Consider the following 17,508-nt stretch of genomic DNA (forward strand, 5'->3'; position numbering starts at 1 on the left):
ATCATCTAAGCAGAAGATCAACAGGGAAACAATGGCTTTGAATGCCACACTGGACCAGATGGACTTAACAGATATATTCAGAGCATTTCACCCCAAAGCAGCAGAATACACATTTCTTTTTGAGTGCATATGGAACATTCCCTAGAATAGATCACATACTGGTGCAGAAATCAGGCCTCAACAAGTACAAAAGGATTGAGATCATACCATGCATATTTTCAGACAACAATGTTATGAAACTTGAAGTCAACCACAAGAAAAAATTCGGAAAGGCCACAAATACATGGAGGCTAAAGAATATCCTACTAAAGAATGAAGGGGTTAACCAGGAAATTAAAGAAGAAATTACAAAAATACATGGATGAAAAAGTGAAAACACAACAGTCCAAAACCTCTGGGATGCAGCAAAGGTGGTTGTAAGAGGGAAGTATATAGCAATACCAGATCCTTCTCAAGAAGCAAGAAAAGTCTCAAATATACAACTTAACCTTACACCTAAAGGAGCTGGAATAAGAACAGCAAATAAAGCCCAAAACTAGCAGAAGAAGGGAAATAATAAATATTAGAGCAAAAATAAATGATATTGAAACTAAAAAAACAGAACAGACCAATGAAACTAGGAGGTGGTTCTTTGAAAGATTAACAAAATTGATAACCCCCTGGCCAGACTTATTAACCATCAGAGAGAGAGAGAGAGAGGACCCAAATAAATAGAATCGTGAATGAAAGAGGAGGATCACAACCAACACCAAAGAAATACAATTATAATGCTCATATTATGAGCAATTATTTGCGAACAAATTTGGCAATCTGGAAGAAATGGATAAATGCCTAGAAACATATAAACTACCTGAAACAAAACTAAAACAGGAAGAAATAGAAAATTTGAACAGACTCATAACCAGCAAAGAAATTGAATTAGTAATCAGAAATTTCCCAACAAACAAGTCTGGGGCTGGATGGCTTCCCAGGGGAATTCTATCAAACATCTAAAGAAGAATTAATACCTATTCTTCTGAAATGATTCCAAAAAATAGAAACAGAAGGAAAACTTCCAAATTCATTCTATAAGGCCAACATTACCTTGATTCCAAAACCAGACAAAGACCTTAATAAAAAGGAGAATTACAGGCCAATATCCTGATGAACATGGATGCCAAAATTCTCAAGGTACTAGCAAATCGAATCCAACGGTACATTAAAAGAATTATTCACCACAATCAAGTGGGATTTATTCCTGGGCTGTAGGGGTGGTTCAATATTCACAAATCAATCAACATGATATATCACATTAGTAAAAGAGAGCATAAGAACCATATGATCCTCTCAGTAGATGAAGAAAAAGCATTTGATAAATATAGCAAAGTAGGGATAGAAGGAACAGACTTTAATATCATAAAGGTCATATACAAAAGACCCACAGCTAATATCCTCAATGGAGAAAAACTGAGAGCTTTCCCCCTAAGGTCAGGAACACAGCAGGAATGCCTGCTCTCATCACTGTTGTTCAACGTAGTACTGGAAGTCCTAGCCTCAGCAATTAGACAATAAAAAGAAATAAAAGGCATCCAAATTGGCAAGGAAAAAGCCAAACTTTCACTCTTCACAGATGACATGATACTCTATGTGGAAAACCTGAAAGACTCCACCAAAAAATTGCCAGAACTGATACATGAATTCAGCAAAGTCACAAGATATAAAATCAATGTTCAGAAATCTGTGGTATTTCTATACACCAATAATGAAGCAGCAGAAAAAGAAATCAATGAATCAATCCCATTTAAAATTGCCTCAAAAGTCATAAGATACCTAGGAATAAACTTAACCAAAGAGGTAAAAGATCTGTACTCTGAAAACTATAGAACACTTATGAAAGAAACTGAAGAAGGCACAAAGAAATAGAAAAACATTCCATGCTCATGAATTAGAACAAATATTGCTAAAATGTTCACACTGCCCAAATCAATCTACACATTCAATGCAATCCCTATCAAAATAACACCAGCATTTTTCACAGAGATAGAACAAACAATTCTAAAATTTATGTGGAGCCAGAAAAGACTTCAAATAGCCAAAGAAAAACAAAGCGGGAGGCATCACAATTCCAGACTTCAAGCTGTATTACAAAGCTGTAATCATCAAGACAGTGTGGTACTGGCACAAAAACAGACACGTAGGTCAATGAAACAAAGAAAGAACCCAGAAATGGACCCACAACTATATGGTCAACTAGTCTTTGACAAATCAGGAAGAAATACTCAACGAAAAAAAGACAGTCTCTTTAACAAATGGTGTTGGGAAAACTGGACAGTGACATGCGGAAGAATGAAACTGGACCACTTTCTTAACCATACACAAAAACAGATTCAGTGGAATACTACTTGGCAATGAGAAGGAATGAAATATGGCCTTTTCTAGCAACGTGGATGAAACTGGAGAGTGTTATGCTAAGTGAAATAAGTCATACAGAGAAAGAGAGATACCATATGTTTTCACTCTTATGTGGATCCTGAGAAACTTAACAGAAGACCGTGGGGGAGGAGAAGGGGGAAAAAAAAGTTAGAGGGGGAGGGAGGCAAACCATAAGAGACTCTTAAAAACTGAGAATAAACTGAGGGTTGATGGGCGGTAGGAGGGAGGGGAAAGTGGGTGATGGGCATTGAGGAGGGCACCTGTTGGGATGAGCACTGGGTGTTGTATGGAAGCCAACTTGACAATGAATTTCATATTTAAAAAAATAAAATAAAATGCATTCAAAATGGAGGAAAGTCCTAAATGTGAGACAGGAAACCATCAAAATCCTAGAGAACACAGGCAGCAACCTCTTTGACTTTGGCTGTAGCAACTTTTTACTAAACACATCTCCAGAGGCAAGGAAAACAAAAGCAAAAATGAACTATTGGGACCTCATCAAGATAAAAAGCTTCTGCACAGTGAAGGAAATAATCAACAAAACTAAAGGGCAACCTACGGAATGAGAGAAGATATTTGCAAATGACATATCCGATAAGGGGCTAGTATCCAAAATCTATAAAGAACTTACCAAACTTAACACCCCAAAAAGAAATGATCCAGTGAAGAAATAGGCAGAAGACATGAAAAGACATTTCTCCAAAGAAGATATATAAATGGCTGACACATGAAAAGATGCTCAACATCACTCATCATCAGGGAAATATAGATCAAAACCACAATGAGGTACCACCTCACACCTGTCAGAATGGCTAAAACGGACAACTCAGGAAACAACAGATGTTGATGAGGATGCAGAATAAGGGAACCCTCTAGCACTGTTTGTGGGAATGCAAACTGGTGCAGCTACTTTGGAAAACAGTATGGAGTTTCCTCAAAAAGTTAAAAATAGAACTACTCTATGATCCAACAATCACACTACTAGGTATTTACCTAAAGGATACAAAAATACTGATTTGAAGGGACCCATGCATCCCAATGTTTATAGCAGTACTATCAACAATAGCCAAATTATGGAGAGAGCCCAAATGTTCATCAACTGATGAATGGATAAAGAAGATGTGGTATATATATACACAATGGAATATTACCCAGCCATCAAAAGGAATGAAATCTTGCCATTTGCAACAACATGGATGGAACTAGAGTGTATCTTGCTAAGTGAAATAAGTCAGCCAGATAAAGATAAATACCATGATTTCACTCATATGTAGAATTTAAGCAAAACAGATGAATATGGAGGAAGGGAAGGAAAAATTAAAAAAAGATAAAAACAGAGAAGGGGGCAAACCATAAGACTCTTAACTATAGAGAACAAACTGAGTTTGCTGGAGGGGAGGTGGGTTGGGGGATGGGCTAAATGGGGGATGGGTGTTAAGGAGGGCACTTGTGATGAGCACTGGGTGTTATATGTAAGTAATGAATCACTAAATTCTACTTCTGAAACCAGTACTATACTAGATGTTAAGTAACTTGAATTTAAATAAAACCTTTAAAGAAAAAGAAGTAAAACTCTATAGTGGTCACTAATTTAGTAGTTTATATGAAGAAAAATGTCTTATGGTATAATTGCATTTAGACACAAATTCTCATGCTAGAGAGGCAACGTAGAAAAAGCATGAAGTAGGAATCAGAAAATCCTATCTGCTCTCTGCTTTGTTATTTATTCGTTAATTCAACCATCTATCAAACATTTATCGACAGCCTACTCTGTAGAGCAACTTTATTACGTGCTGGGGAGCATGGTAGCAAAAAAGAGAGACCCCTCCCTGCTTTCTTTGTGTGAACATGAGCAGATGGCATAACTTTTCCTCCTCTCTAACCTTGGTTAGACTAGATGTCTGTGTGATCTGTTTTCAGACCTAAAATGCTAAGGTTTGTGACAGCCATGTGGAGGGAGAATTTGCCCAAGGAGCGAGCCTTGGGCCTTGAGTACTTACCTTCCTCTGGGAGAATTAGGTCTTTTCCTGATTTCAAAATAACATAAATACACAATTTGAAAATGTTTTGGTCAGCCTCTTATCTGCATTTGACTCATCTTGGCAAACAAAGCCTGAGTGTGGCAGTTCATGCTGCGAAGACTTCGGAGGTGGGACGTTAAAGTTTGGAAAAGGTGGACGACTTGCATCAGTACAGCTGGATAGCGGTTCCCAGCCTCTTCTGCCTTCCCACCAATAATGTGGCTTCTCCTGCCACAGTGACTTTTCCTGCCACAGCATCCATCCGTGACAGGACTGTTGCTCTTGTGGTCTAATGAGCCTGGGAAAGGGATTGCTCTTCAGCCGACCAGAGGTAATCAGCTTTATGGGGCAGGAAGAACTGTTCTTGAGTTCTTCTAGTTTTTCTAGTGGGTATCAGGTAACAAGCTTCTAGTTATCTGGCTTCAAAACTGCAATAAGTAAATAGCTTTTTTGCTTGCAGCCAAGATAACATTTCTCGAGAGAAAAAAATGGATTTCTGTAACAAAATGAGAGGGAGAGCGAGATACTTGAACATACATAGCTTTAAGAATGCGAAAAATGACCACCCCAACCCGGTCAAATCTTCGTGTGCTTTAGGGAAATGAGCAGCGGGACTCAGCCAATCTATTCTTTCCAGTCAATGAAAGAGACCTAGGGTTTGAAGTTCCTTCCGAAACGGGGCCGGCTAATTTAGCCCCTCCCACAAGCCCGAGGGTCTGTTATATCTCGGTTCCTTGAGTACCTCTCTCACTGAGACCGACCACAGCAAGCAGAAGCTGAAAAAAATAAAGAGCAAAGAGGAAGAAAACAAAAGCTGCCAATTATGGAAGATAGAAAGGGTAAGAGCAAATTGATTTGATCTGAATCCTTAAGAACAAACCAAAGAAAAAAAAAAAAAAAGAAGGAAAAAACCCCCAAAAACCCAGACCAAAAGCAAGTACTTGAAAGAGCAAGAGGCATAAATCCCCAAATGAACTTTCCCACCCTCTCCTTCAGAGAGGAGGCAGAGAAAGAACTTTGGGAAACTTTTTAGGAAGCAAAGCCCCGGGGTTTTAGTGAAGGGTGGCTCTTGAGTAAGCTGGAAGGGCTTATGAATATTCATGATCAATTTGCATTCAGCTCTAGTGTTTTAGCGGCAAATGACTCCTTCCATCCCTTTGCGGTTTTAAGAAGCAGCTGCCTCATTTATAGTCCAGAGTCATCTTGCTTCGGGTCTGTACCTCAGCGAGTTTGCTTGAAGATGCTGGGCTCTGTGTGTAGGAGATTTGTTTTGTTCTCAAGTTTCCTGCGTGCTTTCCTGTTGTTAAATTAGCCAAGGGTTCTCTGCCAGGAGTTAGATAGAGAAGTTAATGTGGCAAGAGGCTGTCACAACAGGACCTCACAGTATGTCTTAAAAAAGACGAACCGCTTCTTGGGATGTGTGTATATGTATGGTGTGTGTCTGGGTGGGGGTGGAGTGAAGGGGTGGAGGGGTGAACAGTTTTATCTTTAAAAAGCAAGGCATATCTGGGTGACTATATTTAGATTTTGTCTAAAAACTGTAAGAGCAGCCTAGTTTGCACAGATGGTGTGCACTCTCTGTCTTTTACCTCTTTTGGGCATTTTCTGCCACGATGGAGAGCCAGCTGCTTGCCAGCCCATGGGAGTCAGGGAGAGTCTCCACAGCAGTGTGGTTATGTAGGGTTGCAAACCTTCTTCTTCATCTCTAATTTCTGATAGCCCCACACGTTTTTATCACATAGAATGCAGAGCAATGGGATGAGTAGTCAACGGGTTCTTAATGATAGTGATAAAAGCTATTAATGTTTACTAAGCCTTTACTCTGTGCCGGGAGCTATTCTAAACACATTACCTGTATTATTTATTCCTCACATCAACTTAAGAGGTGAGTGCTATCATTATCATTCCCATTTTCCACGTGGTGGTGATATAATGAGAGTGTTGCTTGCCTTGGGATCACACTGTTAGTGAATGGTGAATTTAGATACAGGTCGTTGGACTCAGGGTCTATAGGCTTTTTTTCTATACTCTCACTGTTACACCTCCTGAAGGCTCTGGCTACTACGGCCACATGTGGTTGATTCGGAGTCTGCAGAGCTTTGAGCTACTGGGAGAAATGATACTGATGAAATCTCAAGTCTGAGAAGGAATCTGTGCTTTGCTATCAATTCACATACATTTTCTCACTTGGTGCTCATGGCCATTCTCTATGATAGACCCCAGGTATTGTTAGTTTTACCCTTTACAAAAGGAAGAGAGTGGGACCAGGAGGGGTTATGTGACAGTAATCACACAGCTAGTTTTTCCAAGTCCAGACCAGAAATACCCTCCCTCTGGTTTCCCTTCTAACCTGCAGAGTGAGCCCAGTCATCTCTGAACTTCGGTCCCCACCCCCAGCCACTTTCAGTTCCCCAAGTGACCTTGTTCCTTTCCGCCCTCTCAGACTGTTACATGGCACTTGCTTCTGCCTTGAAGGCCTATCTGGCCTTCTCCTTCCCCTTCAGTCTGGAGCCCCACTGCCTAGATTTGAATCCCAGCTCCACCATTTACTAACTGAGTGCCTTGGTTTCTTCATCTATAAAATGAAGAGAATAATAATATCTACCTCTTAGCGTTATTATAAAGACTAATTGAGGAATTTATGCAAAATTCTCAGAATAGGATCTGACGTATAGAGTATGTGTTCAGTAAATGTGAGCTGTTGCAATCATTCTTTCAAGCTTTATCTTGGTTACCAACTGCCACTTCATGCCTTCTCCTTCCCTTGAGCCTTAGAATAACCCCTGACTTGGATGTTTCTACACCTCCACTGCTTACGCCTAAGCTGGTGCTCATGATACTCATCCATATTGCTGTCCTCTGCATTTCCTCCCCCTTACCCTGATTATAATTTCTTTATTCACCTTTGGATTGGCAGTGTCTAGTACAATGTTTAGCACATAATAGGAACTCAGCAAATATTTAGCAAACTAAGTATTATTTTTTTAGCTGATGTCTATCCAAGAATCAGAAGGCTAGTTTAAAAGGGGACCCTATGACTCTTTTCTGATTATTGTGGTGCGTGGCACCATGAGCAACAAAGTCTCCCGTGACGCCCTGTATGAGGCGGTGCGGGAAGTCCTGCCCAGGAACCAGCCAGCCCAAGCACCAGGAGTTTTGGGAGATGGTGGAGCTGCAGGTCAGCTTGAAGAACTGTAACCCTCTGAAGGACAAATTCTTCTTGGGCAACGTCAGGCTTACGTCCACTCCCTGCCCCACATTCTCTGTATGTGTTTTAGGGGACCAGCAGCACTGTAATGAGGCCAAGGCTATGGTTATTCCCCACATGGACATTGAGGCATTGAAGAAACTCAACAAGAATAAAAAATTAGTCAAGAAGCTGGCCAAGAAGTATGATGCCTTTTTTGCTTCAGAATCTCTGAGCAAGCAGATCCCACAAATCCTGGGTCCAGGCCTGACTAAGCCTGGCAAGTTCCCTTCCTTGCTGGCCTACAATGAGAACATAGTGGTCAAAGTAGATGAAGTGAAGTTGGCCACATGAAGACGACAGATGATGAGCTTGTGAACAACATCGACTTAGCTGTCAATTTCCTGGTGTCATTGCTCAAGAAGAATTGGCAGAACCTCCTAGCTTTGATACTTCAAGAATACCATGGGCAAGCCCCAGTACCTGTACTAAGGCACAGTTTAATAAACCCTAGTGCTGCCAAAATAAGTAAGTAAATAAAAAAATAAATGAGAAATAAAAGGGGACCTATGAGTTTTCAGTAGAGTTCCCGCTGGTACATACCGCTCTTTTATTCACTCTATTAAGATACCCCCCTAAGTGAATACGCCGAGAAACAAGATGCATCCCTTCTAGGAGGCTGTTCATCAGAGCTGATGTGGCCCCATGCCAGGGTACCCAGGTTGGCCAGTCCAGCTCTGGCAGAACTTTAGCCCCCACTCCCCATTCAGCCAGGGGCCAAACTGGAGATTTCAGATGCCTCATAGCACAACCTCACTATCTCTGAACAGAGCATCTGGTTCCAGAAATAGTGCCTCCCCAGCCCCTTTTAATAGCAACCTTATAGTCCGAGACAATGTGTTCTGGTAATAGAAGAAAAACATACACTGCAGAGGTTGGCCCTGAGTAAAATCATAAAGTACGTTAAACTTGTTTCCAGCACCCTCCCTTTCCTCTTCCTGGCATACCTTCAAAGCAATTTGACAAATATTATTGTGTGTCTACCATTTGTAAGTCCCCATGCCAGATGGGTGAGATGTAAACAGTTTGCTCACAGTCTAGTGAAGGAAGACAGACATATATACAACCAACTCTAACTGAAACCAGACTCTGTGAAGTGTTAATAATAAGAGCTAACATTGATTACTATGTACCAGGCACTGTAATTTTTATATGCATTGTGTCATAGAATCTTCACAACAAACCTGTGATATTGGTTTCTGCATCTCATAGCTGAGGAGGGAAGTCACTTGGCCAAGGGCCCAGAGATAGTATAGGAAGAGGGGACATTTATTTTATTCAAGTGTAATTAACATGTGGAGTTATATTAGTTTATATTAGTTATATTAGTTTTATTGATTCAACAATTCTATACATTACTTGGTGCTCATGATGATAAATGTACTCTTAATCCCCTTTACCTAGTTCATCCCCCGCTCTGGCAACTACCAGTTTGTTCTCTGAATTTAAGAGTCTATTTTTGTTTTTCCCTCTTTGTTTGTTTTGTTTCTTAAAATCCACACGAATGAAATCCTATGGTATTTGTTTTTCTCTGACTTATTTCGCTTAGCATTATACCCTCTGGATCCATCTATGTTGTTGCAAATGGCAAGATCTCAGTCTTTATTCTTTTTATGGCTGATTAATATTCCATTGAATATATATAATGCCTCTTCTTTCTTTATTTCATTTTTTTAAGTAAGCTCCATGCCCAACATGGGTCTTGAACTCACAACCCTGAGATCAAGAGTTGTGTGTTCCACTGACTGAGCCAGCCAAGTGCCCCTACCATCTCTTCTCTATTCATTCATCTATTGATGGATGCTTGGGTTGCTTCCATATCTTGGGTCTTGTAAATAATGCTGCAATAAACATAAGGGTGCATATATATATATTTTTTTCAACGTTTATTTATTTTTGGGACAGAGAGAGGGAGAAGGAGAGGGAGAGAGGGAAGGGCAGAGAGAGGGAGAGGGAGAATCCCTAGTAGGCTCTGCACTGTCAGCATGGAGCACAATGCCGGGCTCAAACTCACGAACCTTGAGATTATGACCTGAGCCAAAATCAAGAGTTGGACACTCAACTGAGTGAGCCACCCAGGTGTCCCTGGTGCACATACTTTTAAAAATAGTGTTTTCATTTTCCTTGGGTAAATACCCAGTAGTGGAATTACTAGATGATATGGTAGTTCTATTTTTATTTTTTGAGGAAGCTCCATACTGGTTTCCACAGTGGCTGCACCAGCTTGCATTCCCACCAACAGTGCATGAGGATTCATTTTTCTCCACATCCTCACCAACACTTATTATTTCATATGTTTTTGATTTTAGCTAATCTGACAGGTGTGAGGTGATATCTCATTGTGGTGTGATTTGCATTTCTCTGATGATGAGTGATGTTGAGCATCTTTTCGTGTATCTGTTGGCAATCTGTATGTCTTTCTTGAAAAAATGTCTATTCATGTCTCCTGTCCATTTTTCAATTGGATTATTTTGTTTGTTTGTTTGTTTGTTTGTTTGTTTGTTTTGGTGTTGAGTTGTATAAATTCTTTATATATTTTGGATATTAACCCCTTGTCAGATGTGTCATTTGCAAACATCTTCTCCCATTCAGTGGGTTGCCTTTTTGTTTTCTTGATGGTTTCCTTTGTTGTACAAAAGCTTTTTATTTTGGTGTAATATCAATAGTTTGATTTTGTTTTTGTTTCCTCCGCCAGAGGAGACTTTGAGTCACAGATTACCTATGTCATTGCAGGATCATGGGAAATGTCATTCATTCATTCGTTCGTTCATTCATTCAGCCAGGGGCCATTTATGTCTTCAATAAATGAAGGGTTTATTCGTTTATTCAATACATGGCCTAGAACAGGAAGCTAACCTCTAATTTGCCATACAAGAAAGAAGTCTGAATTTATCGCACACAAACTATTATTACTAAAAAGGCCCTGTGAAGAGTTTCTAAATATTGCCCACTTTTTCTCCATGGCTCCAAGTCTCCCTGCTTTTATTCCCTGTCTCCAACCTGAGAAGTACTGGAGAAGTATTGTCTCTAGAACCCTTTCCTGGATGTTTGGAGTACCATGGAGTAGGGGTAGCAGGGACTCAGGGCTCTGAGACTGGGAATAGTGTGCCTGGGGCATTGTACCCACTCTGCAGAAGTGAGGTGGGAATGATTCTAGGTGCAAAGGGGGGAAGTGGGTGCAGAGAGGACCAGTGGAATTTCTTTAATTTGGAAAATTGACGGAATTATGAGGAAAAAAGAAGCTGTTGGAGAAGAAGGCAGAGGAGAGTTTGTGTAACATGCTTCCATCCTGTTGTGTTTGTGCTAGAATATCAACATGACTTTAGAGACCCAGGAACAATGGCAGTACATGTCCTTCATAAAGAAGTGTTTCCTTTTGATTCATAGAAGGGATGTGGACAATTCTTTATGACCGTGAGAGTGTAAGTAATATGGCACATGCCCGTTAAAGAAAACATGAAAATATAGATTAGGGGAGAAAAGAAAAACAATCATTCCCGACAATATCTTGGTGTATTTCCTTGCAGTTCCTTTTACTATGCCTGTGTTGTTTCTCTTTTTGCATTTTCTTGGCTAGGATCTTGAAAAATTATGAGATGGCATTATGATTGTTAGGCTGTACATACAGTTTTAAAGCCTGGATTTTAGCATAGCAGTGAAGCACGAACATTTCTATCTTAGCCTCGCTCTGTTATCATAATTTTTATGGTCCTATAATTTAATAATTTTCCTGTTATTGAACATTTAGGTTGTTACCATTTCCAATAAACGTCTTTATGCATAAAGTTTTTCCATACGTAGGGATGCATGCTAGGATAGATAGAGTCCCAGAAGTAGAAATACCAGATTAAAACTTGTAAATAGTTTTTAAAGTTCTTGATTACTGTTGCCAAGTTGCTTTCTGTAAGGGTGGACATTTCATGCTTCCACAAGCAGCTCCTGTTTTGTTGCATCCCTGACAGCTTTGGTGTTTTTTCAAAAAATAATCTTATCTACTTTTATGTTGTTTTAATTTGTGTTTTTTAAATTTTGTTATTAATTTTGAGAGAGACAGAGAGAGCATGAGCAGGGGAGGGGCAGAGAGAGAGAGTCCCAAGCAAGCTCTGCACTGGCAATGCAGAGCCCAACATCGGGCTCAAACTCATGAAACTGTCAGATTGTGACCTGAGCCAAAATCAAGAGTAGCACGCTCAACCTACTGAGCCACTCAGGCACCCCGAATTAGTATTTCTTTAATTACCAGTAAATTCAGTGTTTTTTAACATAATGTCCTTCTTTTGTATACTGTTTATATCCTTTGCCCTTTTATTACTTATTTGGATTTTATGTTTTCAATTTAATTTATGTGAGCTCTTCATCAAATAAAGATATTCAAGTTTTTCTGCCATATTCACAACAGTTTTTCTGAGTCTTCCCTTAGTGTTTTTTTTGTACAAAGACTTATAGCTGTAAATAGATCCAATACACATTTATCAGTGGTGCTGTGGTTTTCAAAATAGTTTGATACTGCATTTTTATGGTCTCTTTAACCCAGAATAATATATATTAAGTTCCAAGTGATTGTTATTTTTGTTTAAACTATTAATTTTAATTAAAATTTCATTTTATTTCACAATGGATAGAGAATATGGCTTTATAATTTCTGAGGTTTCTTTGTACTAAAGCATGTAGTGAATTTTTTGTGAATGCTTATAAAGGAGATATATTCTGTTTTTAAGACATAAGGGTGGGTATTTGGACAAGAAGGTGAGAGGAAGTTCTCAGGTGACACCTGAAGCAGCTGAGCCTCGTATGGCTAGGAAGTATGCAGTGGCTGTGAGTGAGAATTACCCGGCCTCTCTGTTTCATGTAACCATGGCAGGTTCCAGGAGGCCAGAGCCAGGATGTGGGACTGTTTGGCAGGATTTAAGAGGTGGGGTCAGAATCACTGAACCATAAAACTGAAACAGTATGGCTTAAGTGGATAAAGACTCAGACACATGCACAAAAAGACACCTGAAGTGATGCGTCATCAGTAAAATAATTTTTTAGGCTTTGTGCTCAAAAGACAGGGTAGATAGGACCTGAACAACCCTTGTTTCCAGTGAACAGGGTTAGTTAACAGAAATTAATAGTGCAGTACTCATATTTTCAACGTTTTTTATTTATTTTTGGGACAGAGCGAGACAGAGCATGAACGGGGGAGGGGCAGAGAGAGAGGGAGACACAGAATCGGAAACAGGCTCCAGGCTCTGAGCCATCAGCCCAGAGCCCAACGCGGGGCTCGAACTCACGGACCGCGAGATCGTGACCTGGCTGAAGTCGGACGCTTAACCGACTGCGCCACCCAGGCGCCCCGCTTAATGTCTTCTTTTAAATATATATTTTTTAATTTATTTATTTGGAGAGACAGAGAGAGTGCACGGGAGGGGCAGAGAGAGAGAGAGAGAGAGAGAGAGAGAGAGAGAGAGGGAGAGAGAGAATCCTGCTGTCATGCTGTCATTGTGGAGCCTGTCACAATTGTGGGGCCTGCTGTCATTGTGGGGCTCGATCCCACGAACCATGAGATCATGACCTGAGCCAAAATCGAGTCAGATGCTTCACTGACTGGGTCACCCAGGAGCCCCTGTGTTTTCTTTTTATTGCTTTCTTTTGGTGAGTTGAGAAATAGATTTTTTTCATAGAAATAGAGCTTTTCCCCATAGATTTACTTTCTTTTTCTTCTTTTTTGGTCAATATAGTAACCGAGGTAAGCTGCAAAGATTATAGCTCCTAATCTTTAGAATTCATGCATGTCCTATTGAAAAAGAGTCTTCAGAGATGTGATTAAATTAAGGATCTTTAACTGGGGAGAGTATCCTGGATTAGCCAGGCGGGCCCTAAATGCAACCAATATCCTTGTAAGAGGGAGGGAGTGGGGGATTTGTCACAGAAGGCAATGTAACCACTGAGGCAAGATGCTGTGCCTCTGGCTTTGAATGTGGGGGAGAGGGCCACTAGCCAAGGAATGCATGGAATGGAGTTTAGAAGATGGAAAAGGAAGAACGGCTCTGCCGACACCCTGATTTCAGCCCAATGAAGCTGATTTCAGACTTTGGACCTGTGAAACTGTGAGAGAGTAAATGTGTATTTTGCTTTAAGCCACCAAGTTGGTGGTAATTTGTTATGGCAGCTGTAGGAAACGAATACAGTAAGTTTTTAATGCGTGGAAGTGGTGGTGACTTTAGTTAACCTACAGGTTCCGTGTGTATTGGACCACCTGCTGTTCTAGTCACCTTACAGCTGTTAACTCAGTTCTCAAACAAGTTTTGGAGATCAGTACTGTTTACTGTCCCTGTCTTACAAATGAGAGACTGAAGAAGTGAGTTAGCAAAAGTCTCTCCATTGGTCAATGTTGAAGTTGAGATTTGAACTCATAGTTGTTGATCTTACTATTATTTTGAGATATAATTCACATACCACATAATTCACCCACTTAACATCCACTTTTCGGTGTTTTTTACTACGTTCACAGAATTGTGTAGTCATCGCTACAATCAATTTTGGAACATTTTATCACCCCAGAAACTCTGTACCCATTAGTCGCTTCCATTCCATCTCCACATACCGTTTCTTCCCCAGCGTCCTTTCTGCTAAAGTTTTGCCTCTTCTGAACATTTCCTATCATATATTCCACTGTATGGATAAACCACATTTTATCCATTCATCACTTAGTGGATATTTGAGGTGTGTCTACCTTTTATCATTATGAATAATGCTGCTCTGAGCATTCATGGACTAGTTTTTGTGTGGATCTATGTTCTTAATTTCTCTTGGATATATACCAAGAAGTGGGTCATATGTCTATGCTTAACCATTTGAGGAACTGCAGACTGTTTTCCAAAGTAGCTGCATCATTTTACATTCCCACCAGCAGTGTGTGATGGTTGCAGTCTCTCTCCATCCTTACCTAGCCCTTTTTATTTTTTTTATTGATCTTTGATTATAGCCATCATATTGAGCGTGAAGTGGTGTCTCGTGGCTTTGATTTGCATTTCCTTGATGGCTAATGATTCTGAGCATCTGTTTGTGTGTTTAATGGGTATTTGTAGATCTTCTTTGGAGTAGGAACCTTTGTCTAATCCATAGTCATGAACATTTGCACTTATGTTTTGTTTGAACGATTTTCTGGTTTTAGCTCTCACGTTTAGGTCTTTGATCCATTTTGAATAATTTTTGGATGTGGTATGAGGTGGAGGCCCAACTTCATGTGAATATCCAGTCGTCCCAGCACTATTTACTGGAAAGATTATTCTCTTCCCCAGTGAATTTTCTTGGAGCCTTGTTGAAAAGCAATTGACTGTAAATGTGAGGACTCTCAGCTCTATTCTGTTGATCTGTATGTCTATCTCTGTGTCAGTTCCACCCTGTCTTGATTACTATAACTTTGTAGTAAGTTTTGAAATCAGAGTCAGTTCTTTTTTTCAAGATTGTTTTTACTATTTGGGGTCCCTTGAATTTCCATATGAATTTTAGGATCAGCTTGTCAATTTCTGCAAAGAAGCCAGCTGGAATTTTCATTTTATTCTCCATGTATCCTTTATGAACCATTGGCTTTTAAAAAAAAAAACTTTTTTACATGTATTTATTTTTGAGAGGCAGAGAGAGAGAGAGAGCACAAGTGGGGGAGGGACAGAGAGAGAATGAGGCACAGGATCCAAAGCAGGCTCCAAGCTGTGCACAGAGCCTGATGCAGGGCTCGAACTCACAAACTGTGAGATCATGATCTGAGCCAAAGTTGGACGTTTAACTGATTGAGCCACCCAGGCGCCCCATGAACCATTGGCTTTTTAAATCCAAGTTGAGTCTCTGGAGTTTTCATGGAGGAATTTATATTCACATTTATTTTACGTACCATTCTTGTTTTATTCTCCCTGGTGTTGAATGTTTTCTCATATTATGCTTTTTGCTATATGGACTCTGCACTTTTGCTTATTTATTTTTATATTTCTAGAAAGCTGTGGATAACAGATATCTTATTTTTTTTGTCTGTGGATATATTAAATGAAAATAAAAACATTCCTGAGCTTAAGTTTATCTTAATATCAAAGTAAAAACAAGAGTAATTGTGGCTGTGTTATGAAAGGTAAGAATTTAAGAGCTTTTGCTTCCCTTGGTCTTCCTTTCTTATTTTAATTATTTAATTTCATAATATTATAAATTCCAGTATCTAAAACTATATTAGGCATTTATTTAATAGGTTTTTCCTTTTTTATTTGGATATTAATAATTATACTCATCCCTCCATGGATTTAATTGGTTTCAATATAGTTCTTTTCTCATTATGCGTTCAATCCCATCCTTGAGTTCTTAATTTTGTTTCTCTTCATAATGCTCTAGTCAGCATACCAAAGTAATTTTTTAGAAAGGGCATCAGTGTGGTAAGAGGGTGACAATTTGTCTAAATATAGACATCTTATCCCCTCCTGTACTTGGAAATATTCTTCTACTGTCTTGAGGTGTCTGGTGCTGAGAAGTTTGAAGACAGCTGTTTTCCAGCCCTAACGTTCTTCTGTTCTCTAGTCCTGACATTTATACTTCTTACAGCAAGACAACTGAGTACAGACTTCCTTTCACAGATTTTGCCTAGAATATGGTAAACCCCCTTGATTGCCAAATTCAGGACTTCTTTAGGAGCAAGAAAGATTTCTCTTGGCATAACTCCTATCAGTGTTCCTGCTTTGTTCATTTTTTCCCTCCAGGACCTATTATTTGGATCTCTAATCTCTGAACACCATCTACTTTTCTCTCTCTCTTTCTTTCTCTTTCCTTTCCTTCATTGTTTTTTCTTTGTATTCTGAGAGTGTTTTCCTACAATATGCTCTACATCACTGATGCAATTTTCCTTAATTATCTCCAATATAAACTTTTCATACAGCTGCAGTGTTTTTGGTTACCATGAAAACTTTTATCTTAGTCTGTTCTCTTCTCATAGCAACATCCTCTTGTATCTAACTAAAAAATAAACAAGGAAAGATTTCTCTCTCATTCTTGCATCATATCTATTTTAGAGGCAAGCTTTTCCTTCATCGTTCTTTCTACTTTACTGTAAAATTTATTTAGTCTAAGGCCTTACCCTAAAAAAAAAAAAAAAGATTCCTTTTGTATGTGTGTGCAAATGAATGTGTGTATTTTTCACCTTGTTCTAAAAAGAATTGAAGGAAGTGTTGGGGGAGATTCATCCTAGCCCAGTGTTAGAGATGATTGGAATGCATAGTCTCCCCTTGGCCCCCTCAAATTCCCTTTGGATCCTGGAAGAATGCAGTCACTAAGTGCTAGATCCCCTTCTACATGTGGGAAGATATTTCAATCCTCTAGCCAAAAAAAGCTAACTCAGATCCAGGAAGGAAGGCAAATGTCCTGTCACTATTTAGTCATGTTTGAGAGGACAGTCTATAGTTGTCAGAATTCTCTCAATGTTATTGTCCAGAGGCATAAAGACATCCAGGAAGGACCCTTCTTAGGACCTGTTTTCTTCTCTTGTCCCTTCCCTACTGACAGCAAATTTATGTTGAACTGAAGAGTGAGCAGCTGTTCCACTGCTTAGTGCCTTGCCTGAGTAATGCCTTTTTTTTTTTTGGAGATCAATTCTAAGATCTCTTTATACTCATGGTAGACACATGGCTGCCAATTCACAGAGGCAAAAACAAACTCAAACAAACAAAACAAAGCGAGACAAAACAACCAACCCGGGGCTTCTCAAAGAGTTACCCTTGCCTCTCCCATCACACTCTGCTGCTCTTCTCCCGTAATGTGCGTTTGTTCTTTCTAAGTTAATGGGTGTTTAGGAGGGCCAACTAAGGCCTCTAC

General features: G+C 39.6%; 1 protein-coding gene and 1 pseudogene across 2 annotated transcripts in view; both read left to right on the forward strand.

Annotated features, from left to right (window-relative positions):
- Positions 1–17,508, forward strand: part of ENTPD1 (ectonucleoside triphosphate diphosphohydrolase 1) — a 131,035-nt gene that overhangs the window by 33,992 nt on the left and 79,535 nt on the right. Inside the window, exon 1 of one of the 2 annotated variants that reach the window (XM_006938035.5) lies at positions 5,078–5,272. The exons of the other annotated variant lie outside the window; for it this stretch is intronic. Coding sequence (XP_006938097.2) covers positions 5,257–5,272 — 16 coding nt within the window. The 5' untranslated portion in view covers positions 5,078–5,256. Of the gene's footprint in view, positions 1–5,077; positions 5,273–17,508 lie in introns of those variants that run through there. 2 annotated transcript variants of the gene reach the window in all.
- LOC109492606 lies at positions 5,279–9,066 on the forward strand (annotated as a pseudogene).

The sequence above is a fragment of the Felis catus genome, chromosome D2 (genome assembly GCF_018350175.1).
Source record: "Felis catus isolate Fca126 chromosome D2, F.catus_Fca126_mat1.0, whole genome shotgun sequence".
Lineage (NCBI taxonomy): Eukaryota > Metazoa > Chordata > Mammalia > Carnivora > Felidae > Felis > Felis catus.